This window comes from Merops nubicus, unplaced genomic scaffold (genome assembly GCF_000691845.1).
Source record: "Merops nubicus isolate BGI_N331 unplaced genomic scaffold, ASM69184v1 scaffold8986, whole genome shotgun sequence".
Taxonomy (NCBI): Eukaryota; Metazoa; Chordata; class Aves; order Coraciiformes; family Meropidae; genus Merops; species Merops nubicus.
Genome location: NW_008615604.1, coordinates 1 through 15,592, shown reverse-complemented (window position 1 = coordinate 15,592; position 15,592 = coordinate 1). Strand labels below are relative to the sequence as shown.

The 15,592-nt window shown below is 45.0% G+C and overlaps 2 protein-coding genes across 2 annotated transcripts; one reads left to right on the top strand and one right to left on the bottom strand.

The window, feature by feature from the left end:
* Positions 1 to 163: 163 nt before the first annotated feature.
* Positions 164 to 7,133, top strand: POLI (polymerase (DNA directed) iota; the record flags this gene model as incomplete). Its single annotated transcript, XM_008942571.1, has 9 exons — positions 164 to 289; positions 597 to 761; positions 1,872 to 2,024; positions 2,274 to 2,510; positions 2,728 to 2,906; positions 3,168 to 3,259; positions 4,243 to 4,376; positions 5,710 to 5,912; positions 6,339 to 7,133. Coding segments are annotated over 9 exons (2,084 nt in total), but the record flags the coding sequence as incomplete, so codon positions are not given.
* A 1,061-nt stretch (positions 7,134 to 8,194) lies between these two features.
* STARD6 (StAR-related lipid transfer (START) domain containing 6) lies at positions 8,195 to 15,077 on the bottom strand. Its single transcript, XM_008942570.1, has 6 exons — positions 14,988 to 15,077; positions 14,787 to 14,836; positions 11,649 to 11,775; positions 10,161 to 10,278; positions 8,625 to 8,718; positions 8,195 to 8,354 (listed from the first exon to the last, which is right to left on the bottom strand). The coding sequence occupies exons 1-6, from the start codon at positions 15,075 to 15,077 to the stop codon at positions 8,195 to 8,197; spliced, it is 639 nt and encodes a 212-aa protein (XP_008940818.1).
* Between the last annotated feature and the right edge of the window lie 515 nt (positions 15,078 to 15,592).

Sequence of the window (15,592 nt, the reverse complement as noted above, 5' to 3'; positions counted from 1 at the left end):
GCACCCCTGGTGCAGAATTAGTGTAAAAGTCGTGAATTTTATATTCTTGTAATATTTATTAGTATGGATTAATTATTTTTAAAACGGTGACATCCTGTATAAGGCAGCTGGGTAGTTTTGGGTCTGTTTTGGATCTGGTTTTCATCTCCTCCTTCCTTTGCAGCAGGCCATGGGGATTGTGCAGCAGCAAGGGGTGTGGGCAGCAGAGTGGTTGTGCACATGGACCTGGACTGCTTCTATGCACAAGTGGAAATGATCCATAATCCAAAATTAAGAGACAAGCCTTTAGGTACGAGCTCCTTCACTGTTCATTTGGGGATTGCATGGATTCAGGGAGAAAAATGTAAGAGATGTGAAGAAACTTAAGGGCGTGCCTGTGTGGGGAGATCCCAAACCCTCCTGGGTGTGACCCTGGGCACCCTGCTGTGGGTGAGCTGCTGGAGCAGGGGGTGGGATGAGATGGTCTCCAGAGGTCCCTTCCAACCCCCAGCAGTGTGCAGACACTTTGCAGTATTTGCAGCATCATCATGGTCTTCTAGAAGTAGCAAAAAAAAATCTTAACTTGAAAAAATAAACATTGCATCTTGATTTTATAGGTGTGCAACAGAAATACCTCGTAGTTACCTGTAACTATGAAGCAAGAAAACTTGGAGTTAAGAAACTGATGTCTGTCAAGGATGCTAAAGAGAAGTGTCCTCAGCTGGTACTGGTTAATGGAGAAGATCTAACTCCCTACAGGGAGATGTCATACAAGGTGACAGGTAAAAAATGAACCATTTTTCAGTGGAGGGCAAACACTTTCTGTTAAACTCTGCCTGTGCACACATGTGCACCAGTATGTGACATTTTCCTGCTCTAGAAGTTATCACAAGACTCAGACCATGGTGATAATACTTAAAAATTGTACAGTGTCAGTATTTCATAAAATTTTAGTGAGTGTCCAAAGAAGGGCAACAGAGCTGGGGAAGGGTCTAGAGGCCAAGTGTGGGGAGGAGCAGCTGAGGGAGCTGGGGGTGCTGAGCCTGGAGCAAAGGAGGCTCAGGGGAGACCTTCTGGCTCTGCACAGCTCCTGACAGGAGGCTGAAGGAAGGTTGGGGTTGGTCTCTTCTCCTGGGGAGCAAGCAATAGGACAAGAGGAAATGGCCTCAAGTTGCACCAGGGGGGAGGTTGAGGTTGGACATGAGGGAAAATGTCTTTTGGAAAGGGTTGTGGAGGTCTGTGCCAGGCTGCCCAGGGCAGTGGTGGAGTCCCCACCCCTGGAGGGGTTTCCAAGCCCTGGAGATGTGGTGTGAGGGACACGGGGCAGTGGGGACCTGGCAGTGCTGATTATGTTTGGACTCAATTATCTTAAAGGTCTCTTCTAACCAAAACAATTCTATTATTCTATGAAATTTCCAAATGTGAAGCCAGGGAGGACAGAATGCAGAAGCCCTCGAGCAGCTGGACTTCTCCAGCATCTCTAAATGAAATTATAGACCCTGAGCTCTGCTCTTCTCATTCTCAGCAGCAGTGAAATAGTAATAACTTAAAAGTGAAAGCTCACCTAGCTGGGAAGCAGCTTTCCTGAGAAGGCACTGCACAGGTTAGAACTGTCACTTTACAAACCAATGAGGAAGGAAAGAGATTTGGGGAACAGAAAAGCCTATGACAGAAGTAGTTGTGGGATGAAGAAATACTCCTCCTCATCACCTTTGCTAAAATAAATGCCTTAGTGGTGTGTCTGGAAGGGAAGAGTTTCTCTTCAAGAAACTCTCTTGAAACTCTCTTCATCCTAGTTGAATCTGTGGGAAATCAGCAGTGGATTGGTGCAGCATGAAAAGCTCCCATTGCTTATGGTGTGCATCTGATCCTTGGCTTCCTTTTCCTCCTAGAGCTGTTGGGGGAATTTTGTCCCCTGGTGGAAAGGCTTGGGTTCGATGAGAACTTTGTGGACGTCACAGAGATGGTAGAGAAAAGGCTGAACCAGCTCCAGCAAAGTGGATGTTGCAGAGTCTGTGTGTCTGGCCACGTGTACAACAACCAAGGTGAGTGAAATGGGGTTTTTTTTGTGTTAAAAAACCCAGTAAATATTGGTGTGGAGTTCAGCACAAAGTATCTGTCTGCTTCCAAGTACTGTCCAGGGCTTGGAAATTGGTATTGCTCTGTGTTAGAGAGTAGCACAGATGTTCATGGGCTTTGAGAGGATGGAAATGCCTGAAAACTTACCAAAATGTAGAGAATCAGCTCACGAGGTGACCGTTTGCCTCCTGAGCTCTGCTTCTTTCTCCTCACAGCTCTCAACCTGCAGGACACGACGCACATCCGGCTCGCCCTTGGCTCACAGGTTGCAGAGGAGCTGAGGGAAGCCCTGGCCACCAGACTGGGCCTGACGGGCTGTGCTGGAGTGGCCTCCAACAAGCTGCTGGCTAAACTGGTGTCTGGGACCTTTAAACCCAACCAGCAAACGGTTCTCCTGCCCGAGAGCTGCCAGGAGTTAATGCGCCGCCTCGACTCCATCCAAAAAGTGCCTGGTGAGGATGGTGGTGTGGGCAGCTGATAATTCTTAGAATGATAAGAAAAATTAGAGCTGGAAATATTGCTGAAAAGCTGGTTTCACTGCATTAGTGAAAATAACTGTCATTAAGCTGGTTTCACTGCATTAGTGAAAATAACTGTCAGTCCTAAGCGAGTGGGCTTTAAAAATATATTTTCAGTTTTCTTTGTATTTTTAATACATTTTTCATTCAGGCATTGGCTACAAAACCACCAAACGTCTTGAGACACTGGGTGTTAGGAACGTGTGTGATCTCCAGCTGTTCCCATCTGCTCTGTTAGAGAAGGAACTGGGTGTTTCTGTCGCTCAGCGTATCCAAAAACTCAGCTACGGAGCAGACGACTCCCCCGTGACTCCCTCAGGCCCTCCACAGGTACAAGTATTACTCTCATAAAGAGGGGGAAAAAATATCACTTTTAGTTCTACACAGCTTTGCTGGATGAACTAAAATGATGCATTTTTGGATGTATTCTTTAGTAAAACTCAAATGTAGAATTCTCCCAAAATTCGGTCGAGCTCAGGGTCTCAAAAGTATCTTGGGGTTAATTCTCCACCTTTAATTGTGAGATTATTTTTCCTCTTCAGAATTTTGAAGTAAATACAAAAGGACTAACATGGGATTTTTTTTTTGTAGTCCTTTAGTGATGAAGATTCCTTTAAGAAGTGTTCATCTGAAGTGGAAGTTAAGGAGAAAATTGAAGAGCTGCTTCCTAACCTATTAGACAGGTGACTTGTCTTCACTGGCTCTTTTGGATGACTGAAATTGTGGCCTGCAGGGACTTGGAGCCTGTGTTAGATTCATCTCACACTCTTCATTTCTTCTCTCAGCTGCTTTAGGGGCAGCACCTGCCTCTCCAAGTTCCCCTTTGGTCTTTTTGGCCTCAGTTCATGGATTGTCCTGCTGTCTTGCCCCACTTCTTTCTTGCCCTAATAATTTCTCTTGAAATTATTGATGAGTCTTAAAGGTTTTCTGTCCCCACGTCTCTGCCACAATATATATCACCATTTTAATTGCATTAACACCCTGGGCAAGGAGTCTTTGAGCTGCTTGTTGGGTGTTGCTCAGTCATCACAAAATTTGAAGTGAGGCTGTTTGTCCTTCTTGTTCACAATAATCCCCTCCCTGCATACATTTTGGGGGGGGAAAGACACAATGCCATGCTTGGTTTCTTACCCTCCTCCCAAAAGCCAGCTAATCTTTTGCTGCTGAAGTGGGGATGGTGCCTTGGGAAGCAAAAAGAAGAGTTAGAAGCTGAGGATGATACAGGTTAGAAGTGCAGACTGTGCTGTTTGTTTGAACTGTGGAACGTGGCAGTGCTGCAGACTGCTGTCACATCCACCTATGCTTGGTTTCTTACCCTCCTCCCAAAAGCCAGCTAATCTTTTGCTGCTGAAGTGGGGATGGTGCCTTGGGAAGCAAAAAGAAGAGTTAGAAGCTGAGGATGATGCAGGGTAGAAGTGCAGACTGTGGTTCTTGAACTGTGGAACAGTGCTGCAGACTGCTGTCCCATCCACCTTGGCTGAAGACCCTTGGATGACACTTGTTGACTTGGATGAGCCTTGGAGACCGATCCCCTTGTACTGAACTTCTAACTCTGGGGGAATTGAGGGGATTTCACTGTGTGACCCTGACTGTGAGAGTTTCTGCAGATCCTCTGACAAATGCTGGTTGTAATTGTTGCTGCTTTGTGCCCTTGAATGCTCCACAGAGTGCAGAAGGATGGGAGACAACCACACACCATCAGGTTGACCATCCGGCAGTTCTCCTCAACAGACAAGTGGTTCAGTCGGGAGAGCCGCCAGTGTCCTCTCCCACCTCACCTCCTGCACAGGTTTGGCAGAGGTAAACCTTGGATTCCTGAAAGCATCCACCTTGCACTGCCACCACTGAGCTCTCTGAAATGCCACTGCTCAACTTCATTATAGTATTCCCTACGTTTCATATTTTGTACAATCATTAAGGTTGGAAAAGACCTTGAAGATCATCAAGTCCAGTCATCAACCCAACGCTGCCATGACCACTAAACCATGTCCCCAAGTGCCATGTCCACACATTTTTTTAACCCCTCCAGGGATGGGGACTCCCCCACCTCCCTGGGCAATGTCTCACCACTCTCTCAGGACAGAAATTCCTCCTAAGAGCCAACCAAGACCTCCCTTGGTGCAACTCCAGCCCATTGCCTCTCATCCTGTCACTTGGGAGAAGAGACAACTCCCACCTCACTCCAACTTCCTGTCAGGGAGTTGTAGAGAGCCAGAAGTTCTCCCTTCAGCATATTCTCCAGATTAAACACCCCCAGGTCCCTCAGCTGCTTCTCACCAGCCATGTTCCCCAGACCCCTCCCCAGCTTTGCTGCCCTTCTCTGGACCCACTCCAACCCCTCAAGCTCTTTCTTCTCCTGTGACACTAAAAACTGACCCCAGTGCTCAAGCTGTGGCCTCCCCAGTGCTGATTTTCAGCGGCCCAGTCTCTCCTCTGCTCCTGCTGGCCACACCAGTGCTGATCTAGGCCAGGATGCTGTTGGCCTTCTTGGCCACCCTGCTGGCTCATGTTCAGCCAACTGGCCTCCAGCACCCCCAGGTCCTTTTCCACCAGGCACTTTCCAGCCACTCTTCCCCCAGGCTGGAGCACTGCCTGGGGTGGTTGTGACCCAAGGGCAGGACCTGGCCCTTGCCCTTGTTAAACCTCATACAATTGACATTGTTATTGTACCTTTTGGGTAGAATCAGATTATTTTTAAAATCTAGTCAGCTTGGCTTCTAGAATTCTTGTTTTCTAATATGAAGTAATGTTCAGAGGTATGAAATTAAAAGCATTTTTACTGGAGGTGGAGAAAAAAGCCTGTCCCTCAGTTCAGGCCACACCTGACAGGGCAGAGTGACTCTTAACAACTATCCACAGCTTGTTTTGGAAGCCTTTAGCAGTATTTAGAGTTTAATACTTCATGGATTCATGTTCATGAATAAAGGTTTTCTTAGATAAATAGATATATTCTCATATCACTGCATTTTCAATGCCTTAGATTATGTCTGAGCCCTTATTTTTATGCACCTGCAGAACAGTGAAAGTTCAGGATGTGGAGTTAGAAATCTCCCTTTGTATTTTGCTGTTTAAATCAATCTTCCTCAGCTACCTCTGGTGACATACCTTGCTTTTTTTCCCCTGCTTTTTTCAGACAGCAGCGACCTTCTGTCCCCACTGGTTGATCTGCTAATGAAACTCTTCCGAAAGATGATAGATGTAGATCTGCCATTTCATCTCACCCTGCTGAGCATCTGCTTCTCCAACCTCAAGGACCTTCCTAGCAGCAAGAAAGGATCAATTGGTTTCTATCTAAAGCAGATGTCACCACTAGCAGGCTCTGGGAAACGTGCCCGGGTAAGCTGAAAGATCCTGGAAACTTTTCTTCTAAAAAAATAATTAGGAGCTTCCAAATGGTGTTGTGTCATTAATTCCCTGCTTCTTTCTTAGCAGTTTGGTGTGTTGAGGGACTTGGCTGTTTCTCAGCCTCCTCAGGAATAGGAGGGATAATGTCATACCTTGTATTCTAAAGCTTCACAGTTTTACAGCAATAAAATTTAACTTTCAAGGTGTTTGCTACTTGAAAAGAAGAAGATTCCTATTTGTGTGTGTGCTTTTGAAGGTCTGTGTTTGGGAATAATATTTAAAAAAACACTACTTATAAGGGGAAAAAAAAATTAATGTGCTAAGGAATAATTGGAGGAACCTGCTGTTAGGAAAATGTTGCTTGGCTACTAGGAGATTACACAGAACATGCTTTTATGTCCTTTTTCTTTGCCACAGGAAGTAGAAGATGTCCCACAAGGTGAGGGAAGTGCTTCGTGGAACCAGGAGCACCACAGACCTGGAACTATGAAAACCAGGAAACTTTCAGAGGGAGAGGAACTCAGTACAAAAAAAGCAGGAATTCCTGACTTCCCCTTTCCCTTGTCTCCTGGTGACATCGACCAGGAAGTCTTCAAGGAACTTCCAGAAGATATTCAGAAAGAAATTATTTCTGAAAAAACTACAGCAATCCCTACTGGGAATGTTTTGGGTCAGCCATCAGGATGTTTTTCCCCAAATTCTAAGGGACCAGCCAACGACCCCCACTCTGCAGGATGCAGCATCCACCTTGCATCAGCCCCTGAATCCACAACTCCTCCAGCAGACAGCTCCAGGGCTGGTGGTTCCTCTGAGTGTCACAGGAACGTGCTGACAAGCAGCAGGGTGGAAAAACAACCTACTGACCATCTGAGCTTCAGTGGGAGAGATCTGTCACCTCCCAGAGCTGCAGCCAGCCCAGATCAGAGCCAGCTCAAAGATAAGCAGGCCTCTGAAACAACTTCAGAGGATCAAGCTTGTAGTAGGGACGTGGGAATTGTATTTCCTCCAGATGTTGATGCAAAGACTTTTTATGAACTACCTGCAGAGGTGCAGAAGGAACTACTTGCAGAGTGGAAAGGACAGGAAGCTGGGCCCAAAACTGCTGTGGATAAACCCCCTGAAAGGCCCAAAGCAAGCAAAGGAAGGAGGAATGCAGCAGCACCACGTTTCTCTCAGTCTAACAGCTTGCTAAGATATTTTAAACCACAGTGAAACACTTTTCACAGCAGTGGCACTACAAGAATCAGCACTCAAAGGCACTTTAGTTAGGGAAGGTTTACTATAAATTGTACAGATGTGAATAGGAAAAGTATATTTTGACAACTTTTGGAATAAAAGCTGCTGGTGACTCTGTGTGAGTAGTAATTAGTCTTATTTTTCTTTCTTTTACATCGACTTAGCTGAGGAATCTTTAGTTGTCTTAAAAATATTCTAGTATGCCAAAATATTTTAGTATTCACTATTAAGACCTTAACATGCTAAGGGAGAAGGAATTTTTACTTTAATTTTCATGGAGTTATACATGTCTGAAGTTGATTGTTGGTAACAACGTGGGAGGAGACTGAGAGAGAAGAGAAAGCAATTTTCACTCTTGATTTTCACCTCTTCCCATGATTATTAATGGCAATTGCTGCTCACATGGTTGTTTCCTGCAGTGAACTCCTAACTAGAGGTACTAAAAATACTAAGGGGTGATGGGCAACATTGCTACCAAATGAATCATATCACCAGCTTGTTCCTGGAAATTAGTCAGCACATAAAAATGGTTTCAGTTGGTGCTGAGGATTCAAAAAATGTCAAACAACCCCATGTAGGAAGAGAAGCTTTTAATGAGATGCTATAAACAAATACATCAGGCTTTCTTCAAAGATCCCATCCCCAAACAGTGAAATAGTTGCTGATCACACTTGATAAACATGTTGAAAGTCTCCAGTACACAAGATGTTTGCTGGTTTGGGTCAAGGGTACAGAACTGAGGTAAGATTTTATCAAAGTGTGTTTAAAGCTGGGGCAAAACATTTGACTACTGTATTTTGACATTGCTATGATTTCTACCACCAGATTAAGGTGTGTTTATATATATCCTCTGTAGATAAAGTGCAAAAATCTTAAGGAATGTCAGCTGCTTACATGGAAAGTGACATCCTGGACTTGGATGGCACTTCAGTGTCAAGGCTTGCATCGCTCCCAAGAAAACCATCTCAATAATTAAGCTTTAGGTATTTCCACAACCTAAGACTTAGTGGGGGACTTCAGTGGTTATTATTCTCCACTTACATGGAACAAGGCTCTTTGAAGGCTTTCAGTCCAGCTCTGGTTTCAGTGATGAGGTTGATGAGGGTCGCAGGCAGCGCCGCCTCCACCACGGAGCCCGGCAGCATTCCTCCCAATTCAGGCTGAATAAACACCACCAGCTTGGAATGTTCTGGGTTCCTGGGATGAAAGGAGCAAAACCCTTCAAGTTCACACTTGGCACTTGCTGAGCTGGACTCTAAATTGGAAATATTTGTGCATCTCTTCAAATGACTAAGAGGGGGAAAAACGGAGGGTGGCTTAAGTTTCAACGAATCGGTCACAAAAACCACCAGCACAAAACTCTTCCAAGTTTCCACCCGAATCAAGCTGAGTAAATCTTTCTTAAAAAGCTGTGTGGTTCAGGGAATGTTTAAGGAAAGGACAAGGCACAGAAGTTAAAGTTCTTACTCAGGCAAGGGGGAGCAGACGTATCCACAGGGGTTGTTGTAGCCTCGGACACAAGAGGGGGTTGGAGGGCAGCTGGAGCACTCCACGCTGACAGCTACAAACAGCAAACCCAAATCAGGACAGTTCTTGACATCAAATCCCCAGCTCAAAAATACCTCTGGAGAACAAACTGCTCCCAGTGGAGCAGGCCAGAGCTGGCACTACGGTGGCTGATGTCACCAGCAACTCATCCTGCACTGAGAGGCCATTCAGTGTTTGTGGGAGTGATTCAACAGATTCCTGTAGAGCCAAAAGTCTTCTCCTCAAGACATGATTGATGGCACGTACCCAAGTGCTGAGGTGTGGCTCAGCTCTGGACACAGAAGTCAGTGGATGTCATTAAGCAGTAAACACAATGGCAGGGCAGAGGAGGAAACAGCAGCACAGGCAGAGCAGGGGTGAGGAGGGGCTGGGTTTAGTTACCCAGGACTTTGGCATAATCAACTATTGTACAAATATGGCTTGAAAAATAACTGAGGGGTCAGTAAAGTTCCAAGATAAAAAAAAAATGTTGTTTTCATAGAATTGTTTAGGTTGGAAAACATCTTTAAGGTCATGAAGTCCAACCATGAACCTGACTCTGCCAACTCCACTGCTAACCCATGTCCCTCAGCACCACATCTCCAGGGGTGGGGACTCCACCACTGCCCTGGGCAGCCTGGCACAGCCCTGCACAGCCCTGCACAGCCCTTACTTGGGAGACATTTCTCCTCAGGTCCAACCCCAACCTCCCCTGGGGCAACTTGAGGCTGTTTCCTCTTGTCTCCCTGCACAGCCCTTACTGGGGAGACATTTCTCCTCAGGTCCAACCTCAACCTCCCCTGGCACAAACTGAAGCTGCTTCTTGTTCTGTTTCTTGTCCCTTGGGAGCAGAGCCTGACCTCCACCTGGCTCCAGGCTCCTGTCAGGAGCTGTGCAGAGCCAGAAGGTCTCCCCTGAGCCTCCTTTGCTCCAGGCTCAGCACCCCCAGCTCCCTCAGCTGCTCCTCCCCACACTTGGCCTCTAGACCCTTCCCCAGCTTTGTTGCTTGATCCAGCCTGGTGAGATCCCTCTGCAGAGCCTCCTACCCTCAAGCAGATCAACACTTCCACCAAACTTGGTTCAATCTGCAAACTTAGGGTGCATTCTATCTCCTCATCAAGATCATCAATAAAGATGTTAAGAAGTGGCCTCAGTAGCAAGCCCTGGGGACACCACGTGTGACCAGTGGTTCAATCTGCAAACTTAGGGTGCATTCTATCTCCTCATCAAGATCATCAATAAAGATGTTAAGCAGAAGTGGTCTCAGCAGCAAGCCCTGGGGACACCACATGTGACCAGTCACCAACTGGATTTAACTTCACTGGTCACCACTCTTTGGGCCTTCCAGCTGGTGATTCACCCAGCAGAGCACACACCCCTCTAAGCCAGGAGCAGCCATTTTGATGAGAAGCTTGTGTTTCACCTTAGAATTTCCAGATAAAACATAAAACCAGGCAGTAGCTACACACAACTTACAGTTAGTTGTAAGGACATCACCAGGGTAGGGCTTCACATGCAGCAGGTCAACAAAATCTCGTGATGAAATCAGCCCCATGCCATAACTGTGGGTTACACTGTGGTATATCCCAGTGTCCTACAAGGGAGTGAAGGGCATTGGGGGAGTTAGCACTCAATTAGCAGGTTCAATTATTGAACTGGCTAAGCAGCGTTACATGGTGAGTAATGAGTAGGAGGCAAAGATGGATTCCTGATGGCATAAGACAATAGTTCTCAACCTCTAGTTAGTGCTGAGCCAAGAAAGGGATTTTTGAGGAGCACGTGGTAGGGATGGATCCACTGGCCTTGATTTCATAGAATCCTCTAGGCTGGAAAAGATCTTTAAGATCCTCAAGTCCAACCATTAACCTAACTCTACCAAGTCCACTGCTAAGCCATGTCAAGGAGCATTGTTCCTGCACAGAAAAGCCCAAAATGTCCACATTTAAAATCCACTTTTGTGGAGATAGAATCATAGAATCCCTCAGGTTGGAAGGGACCTCCAAGATCATCAAGTCCAACCATTGAGCCATTAGGGCTCTGAAGTCCTCTGCTAAAACAGATCAGAATCTGTCATGCCTGTTTGCATTAAAACACACTTTGCTTTTTAGGACAAAGAATAAATTGTTAAATTAAACCAGTACCTAAAAAAACCAAAGAAGATATGGCTGGATGTACAGTCACATCCCAACATCTGACCAACTTGAGGGGAGCTGTTTGCATTAAAACACACTTTGCTTTCTCTTTAACTGTTAAATTAAACCAGTACCTAAAAAAACCAAAGAAGATATGGCTGGATGTACAGCTACATCCCAACATCTGACCAACTTGAGGGGAGAGAGGTTCAGGGAAGACTAAAATGGTTGGATTCCTCCCCCTTGCCCAGTTGAGGGAATACTTTCATACCCTTGAGTCTTTCACATGGGTAGGATGTCCTGAGACCTCTCTCCATCATACACAGGGTCATCTTCTCCAGCAGTGAGATCAAAGCCAGCTAACAGATGATACTCCTGGGAACCTGGGGGTTCCAGAGTGCCCAAGACCAAGCCTCAAGCCAAGGGAGCTCAGGATTTGGCAGCACTGACTCCATTTCCATGGTGAGTTCTTAAATTTGGGGAAACCACACTGCCTGAACCAGGCACTTTCCCTACACCTTGTCATCATGTCTCACCCTGCTCCTGATAGACACTTCTGTGCTTCTCCATGGTTTGGATTCTTGAGGCATGTTTGAGGACATTTAATAATTAAAAATATTTAACTTCACTCTAATTTTTAAAATCCCCCTAAATATTTAGCTCCTAAGGGGAAGGACACAACTCCTACACATTTCACACAAGGCTTTGAATGTTTTCCTGGCCCAGAATGCATTTTGCACTGAGAGCTTTGTCCAGGTCGAGGGCTTTTTAATCCCTACAATTCACACCAAAAGAATTAAACTAAAATCTTTGTATTAAATGCTAACATTACCTGGTCAATCCTTTCCAGCAGCTTGTAGGATTGCAATGCTTTGTCCCATTTGCTTCGATGCTCAGGAAGATACATAAATGGAATGATTTTACTTGGGACCTCCTTAATTATCCCTTCTCCACGATATCTAGATTGTGTAAAAAAAAACCCAGATATTGAATTCACACTCATCAACTGGAAAAATAAGTTGTATGCTAATAAGCACCCAGCAGTTGGGGCTGCCAGGCTAGAATGAGGTAAAGCCACAAATGTGCTTGCACATGATTAAAATTTAAATAGAAAGAACAATTATTACTCTGCAACTGATTTTTGTGACTGTTATATTCTCCACACCACACTTTTAAAATGAATTATTTGTGTGCTGTTAGAGAGGAGCCTTTTAATTTATATCTCTGCCATTCATCTGTTCATTTGTTTCTTCTATATTAAGACACTTTCAATCCATTTTGATCCAGATCTTGGCACTCTTTATGAATTAACACACCCTGGCATTTCCCCAACTTCTCTTCATAACCTTCTGAGGGGTTCAAGGGGAAGTTTGCAGAGGGGAAGAGGGGCCTGGCACAAGGAAACGGGCACCTTGGGAGGTGCTGGGCACTGCTGGCTGGTACTTGTGAGTTCTCACACCTAGTTCCTGGAGAAACTGTGAATCACCCCAGAGAGCAATTAGAGAGAAAGGTGAAGGATGCTACCTGGGGACAGCAGAGCACAGAGGACAGCATGCTGCAAGCAGGTGAAGAAGTGTGAAATCACATCTACAGACCCCAAGGATCATAGAATTATTTGGGTTGGAAAAGACCTTGAAGCTCATCAAGTCCAACCATTGACCCAGGTCCCCACTAAACCATGTCCCTCACACCACATCTCCATGGCCTGGAAGCCCCTCCAGGGGTGGGGACTCCACCACTGCCCTGGCCAGCCTGGCACAGCCCTGGGCACCTCCTCAGCTGCTCCTCCCCACACTTGGGCTCTAGACCCTGCCCCAGCTTCGTTGCCCTTCTCTGGACACACTCCAGCCCCTCAATGTTTTCCTTGTATGGAAGCACCCAAAAACTGAACATGAACTTGATGAGTGGAGGTGAGAAAGAGCAAAGATAACTGAGCTCAAACCCAAACACAGAGGCCCTGTAAAAATCACAGCCTGTTTCTCCACTCTGCAGCAACTCTTGTCACCACTCAAGCTGTGGTGGAGCCACACAACGTGGGTGCAGGAGACTGCTCCAGAAACTTGCTCCTCCACTACCTACAGCAGGTCCAAGAGCAACAGAAACAGTTTAACTCTTACTCAAACACAGCAAATAAAAGCTGTGGCACAACCAGTTCAAACCAGGAGATTAATATTTAAATCCCATGAACTTGTGTTTGCCAATCTCCTAAGAAGCTCTTGCCTGCATCCTGTAGTCTCATCTCTCCTTACCTCAGTGGGAGCTCTTAATCAGGAGGATTTCTTCCAGGCAAAGCTCCTGAAAGACATAGTTACTAGAATAAAATAAAGGGCACTCTTGTGAAAATCCTCATTTTCCAGTGGGTTCTTGGGAACACTGGAAAAAAGGGGAAGTAAGCTTGGTATAGATGGCTTGGGTCACCAAACCTAGTCATATTATCTTAGACAAACTGCACTAGATCCTTGGTTGTCTTTGTTCAGCTTAGGTGACAATGCCAGACAGAAGCCTTCAACAATCACCTTAATGCTCCCCTGAACTCTGCTGACAATATTCCATCCACTGAAGCAAGGATCTGTCTTGTTATTGCTACCAGATCCCATCCTGACTTCTTCTAGCAAGCAAAGCACACTTCATACTCCTGCCAGATTCTGGCTCCCTGCACCAAGTGGCAGAGAACAGGATGATGCTCCTCCTCAACTGCTCCATGTGGATCCAAGTACAACTGAAAATGGGATTATTTTCCTACAAAAAAAATAAGTCAGGCACATTCTTATGAATTCTAAGCAACTAGACTCTCCCTCCCTCATATCCATCTGTATTGAAATAAGGTCTGAACTAAAAGAATAATGTCACATACAAAGTATGCAGATTCTTAGCAACAGTACTTGTTTTCTAATAAAACAGGACACTGTTTTCCAGTATAATACTGTAGAGTAATTCTTCTGCAGTACCTGTGATAGAACATTGTCTTCTGTCATTAATATCTTCTCTGCTCAAACCTTCAGAACTAATTAGAAAGCCAAGAGAGATTTGGGGATTTAGAATACCACACCTCACAAACATCTTGTCATCTTGAGAACAACCCAAAAAAATATCAGAAGCAAATCTTCTCTGCTGCCTGTCTGTCTAGATTGGCATTTAACAGTCATTAGGCATTCAAAAGAAGAGAGAGAGAAGCTAAGGGCATGTTGCAGGCATCTCCTTTTCCTCTGCTTTTGCACCCTTCTCTTCAGTGAGATTTTTTTCTTGTCCCCTGGTTTAATGAGGTGAATCAGGCTGGTGAAGAACCAAGTGAGCCTAGATGAGAAGCAGGACTGCAGAGCCAGGGGAGGGGTAGGGAAGAGGAGGGCAGGGATGTACAGAGCAGAGCCAGCTCTATCAGCTGTGAGATCAGCTTAGTCTGCCTCACCCAGCTCCACCCCTTGAGCCAAATCTAGCTGCTTACCACCACAGAATTCATCCCTCCAGAGAAGGAAGGACAGAGGGAGTTGCTGCTCCAGAGATGACAGCACCTTCTTATCCTCAGGACAGTTAGTTCAAGTTGCAGGTGACAGAAAGAAAAAGGTACAAAGGCCAGATAAGGGTGTAAACACATCTGTGTGTCTCATCTCACAAGTATGAAGGAGTGAAAAGTGAAGCCCAGCTGGTAAGAGGTAATGGCTTGAACAGAATATTGCACCAGCAAGAGCCACTGACTTCAGGCCAGGACTGTGACTTCACATCTGTTTATTCTATGTTAGTCCTATAGAGTATTTAATTCTCATAGCATGCTTGAAAATTACTTGGAAAAATCCATCTCTTGTATTCCAGCCCTACTACTGACCCTGTGTAACTAAAAACCTTCTCTGCAGCTAAAACTTCACCCTTCACCCAGGACAGAACGTGGGCAACTCTTCCATCTCCACCCTGGTTGTCACTGTTCACAAAAACTGTTATTATTCATTACAACAGCAACCAGAACACAAATACTTACAGATTTCCTGCATACTCTTTTGAGGGCTTTGACGAAACTGTAACATTTTTCTCAAAGTAAAAAAAAAAAGGAAAAAGGAAAACTTAGCAGCTGATAAAAAGAGCTGTCGACTAACTTTTAAAGAAAAACAGCTTTAAACCCATTTTGCAACTCAATAGGGAATAAAAACGACTTCATAAATATTAACTGATATTTTCTTACTGAAACTTTTATCACCCTCCATCCTGAAGTATCTTGACTGTACGATAAAATCTTTTCTGAGACTTCATCCACAATTTTCTTGTAGTCCATTGATCTGTAAAGATTTAAGAGGAATTTATTAGTATATAATGAAAGCATTCCTTAAAGAGCAAAAAACACAGGGCTCATTCTTGTCTTTTGTCCACATTTAGTGTGCATTGACTTTAGCATACATTAAGGAAGTATTTCTAGCAATTGAACTTCTTATTCATCATATTTGATTTTGGAAGAAGATATTGAAACAAAATTCTCTGACTGACTTCCAGTCTAGACTACTGAGAAGTGGCCACTGGAGAATGAATTACAGCATCTAGTGAGCACACACAGTTCACTGTGCATTAAATCCATCACTCCAAATTTCAACCTCTCCTCCTGATACAGCTAATTACCCGAGATCCTGACCCTGCCACGATTTTTTGAAGTCACTAGACAACCAGCTGAGTGGTGGAATTAAAACACACGAAGCTCCAACCACTGAAGTGGTAGTTTTCTTATATCAAAGCTTTATGAAGCAAACGTTACAGGCTGTGCTAGTGTGGAAACTCGTTGGCAAGTGAGAGAGGCCC

Bases quoted from the DNA above. Each gene is read 5' to 3' on its own strand.
- STARD6 (XM_008942570.1), bottom strand. From the start codon at position 15,077: ATGGACTACAAGAAAATTGTGGATGAAGTCTCAGAAAAGATTTTATCG. The intron at 10,279-11,648 runs GTAATGTTAGCA...ACTCCCTTGTAG, and splicing joins TGCTGGAAAGGATTGACCAG to GACACTGGGATATACCACAG. The intron at 8,355-8,624 runs GTAAGAACTTTA...CTTTCATCCCAG, and splicing joins GTCTGCTCCCCCTTGCCTGA to GAACCCAGAACATTCCAAGC.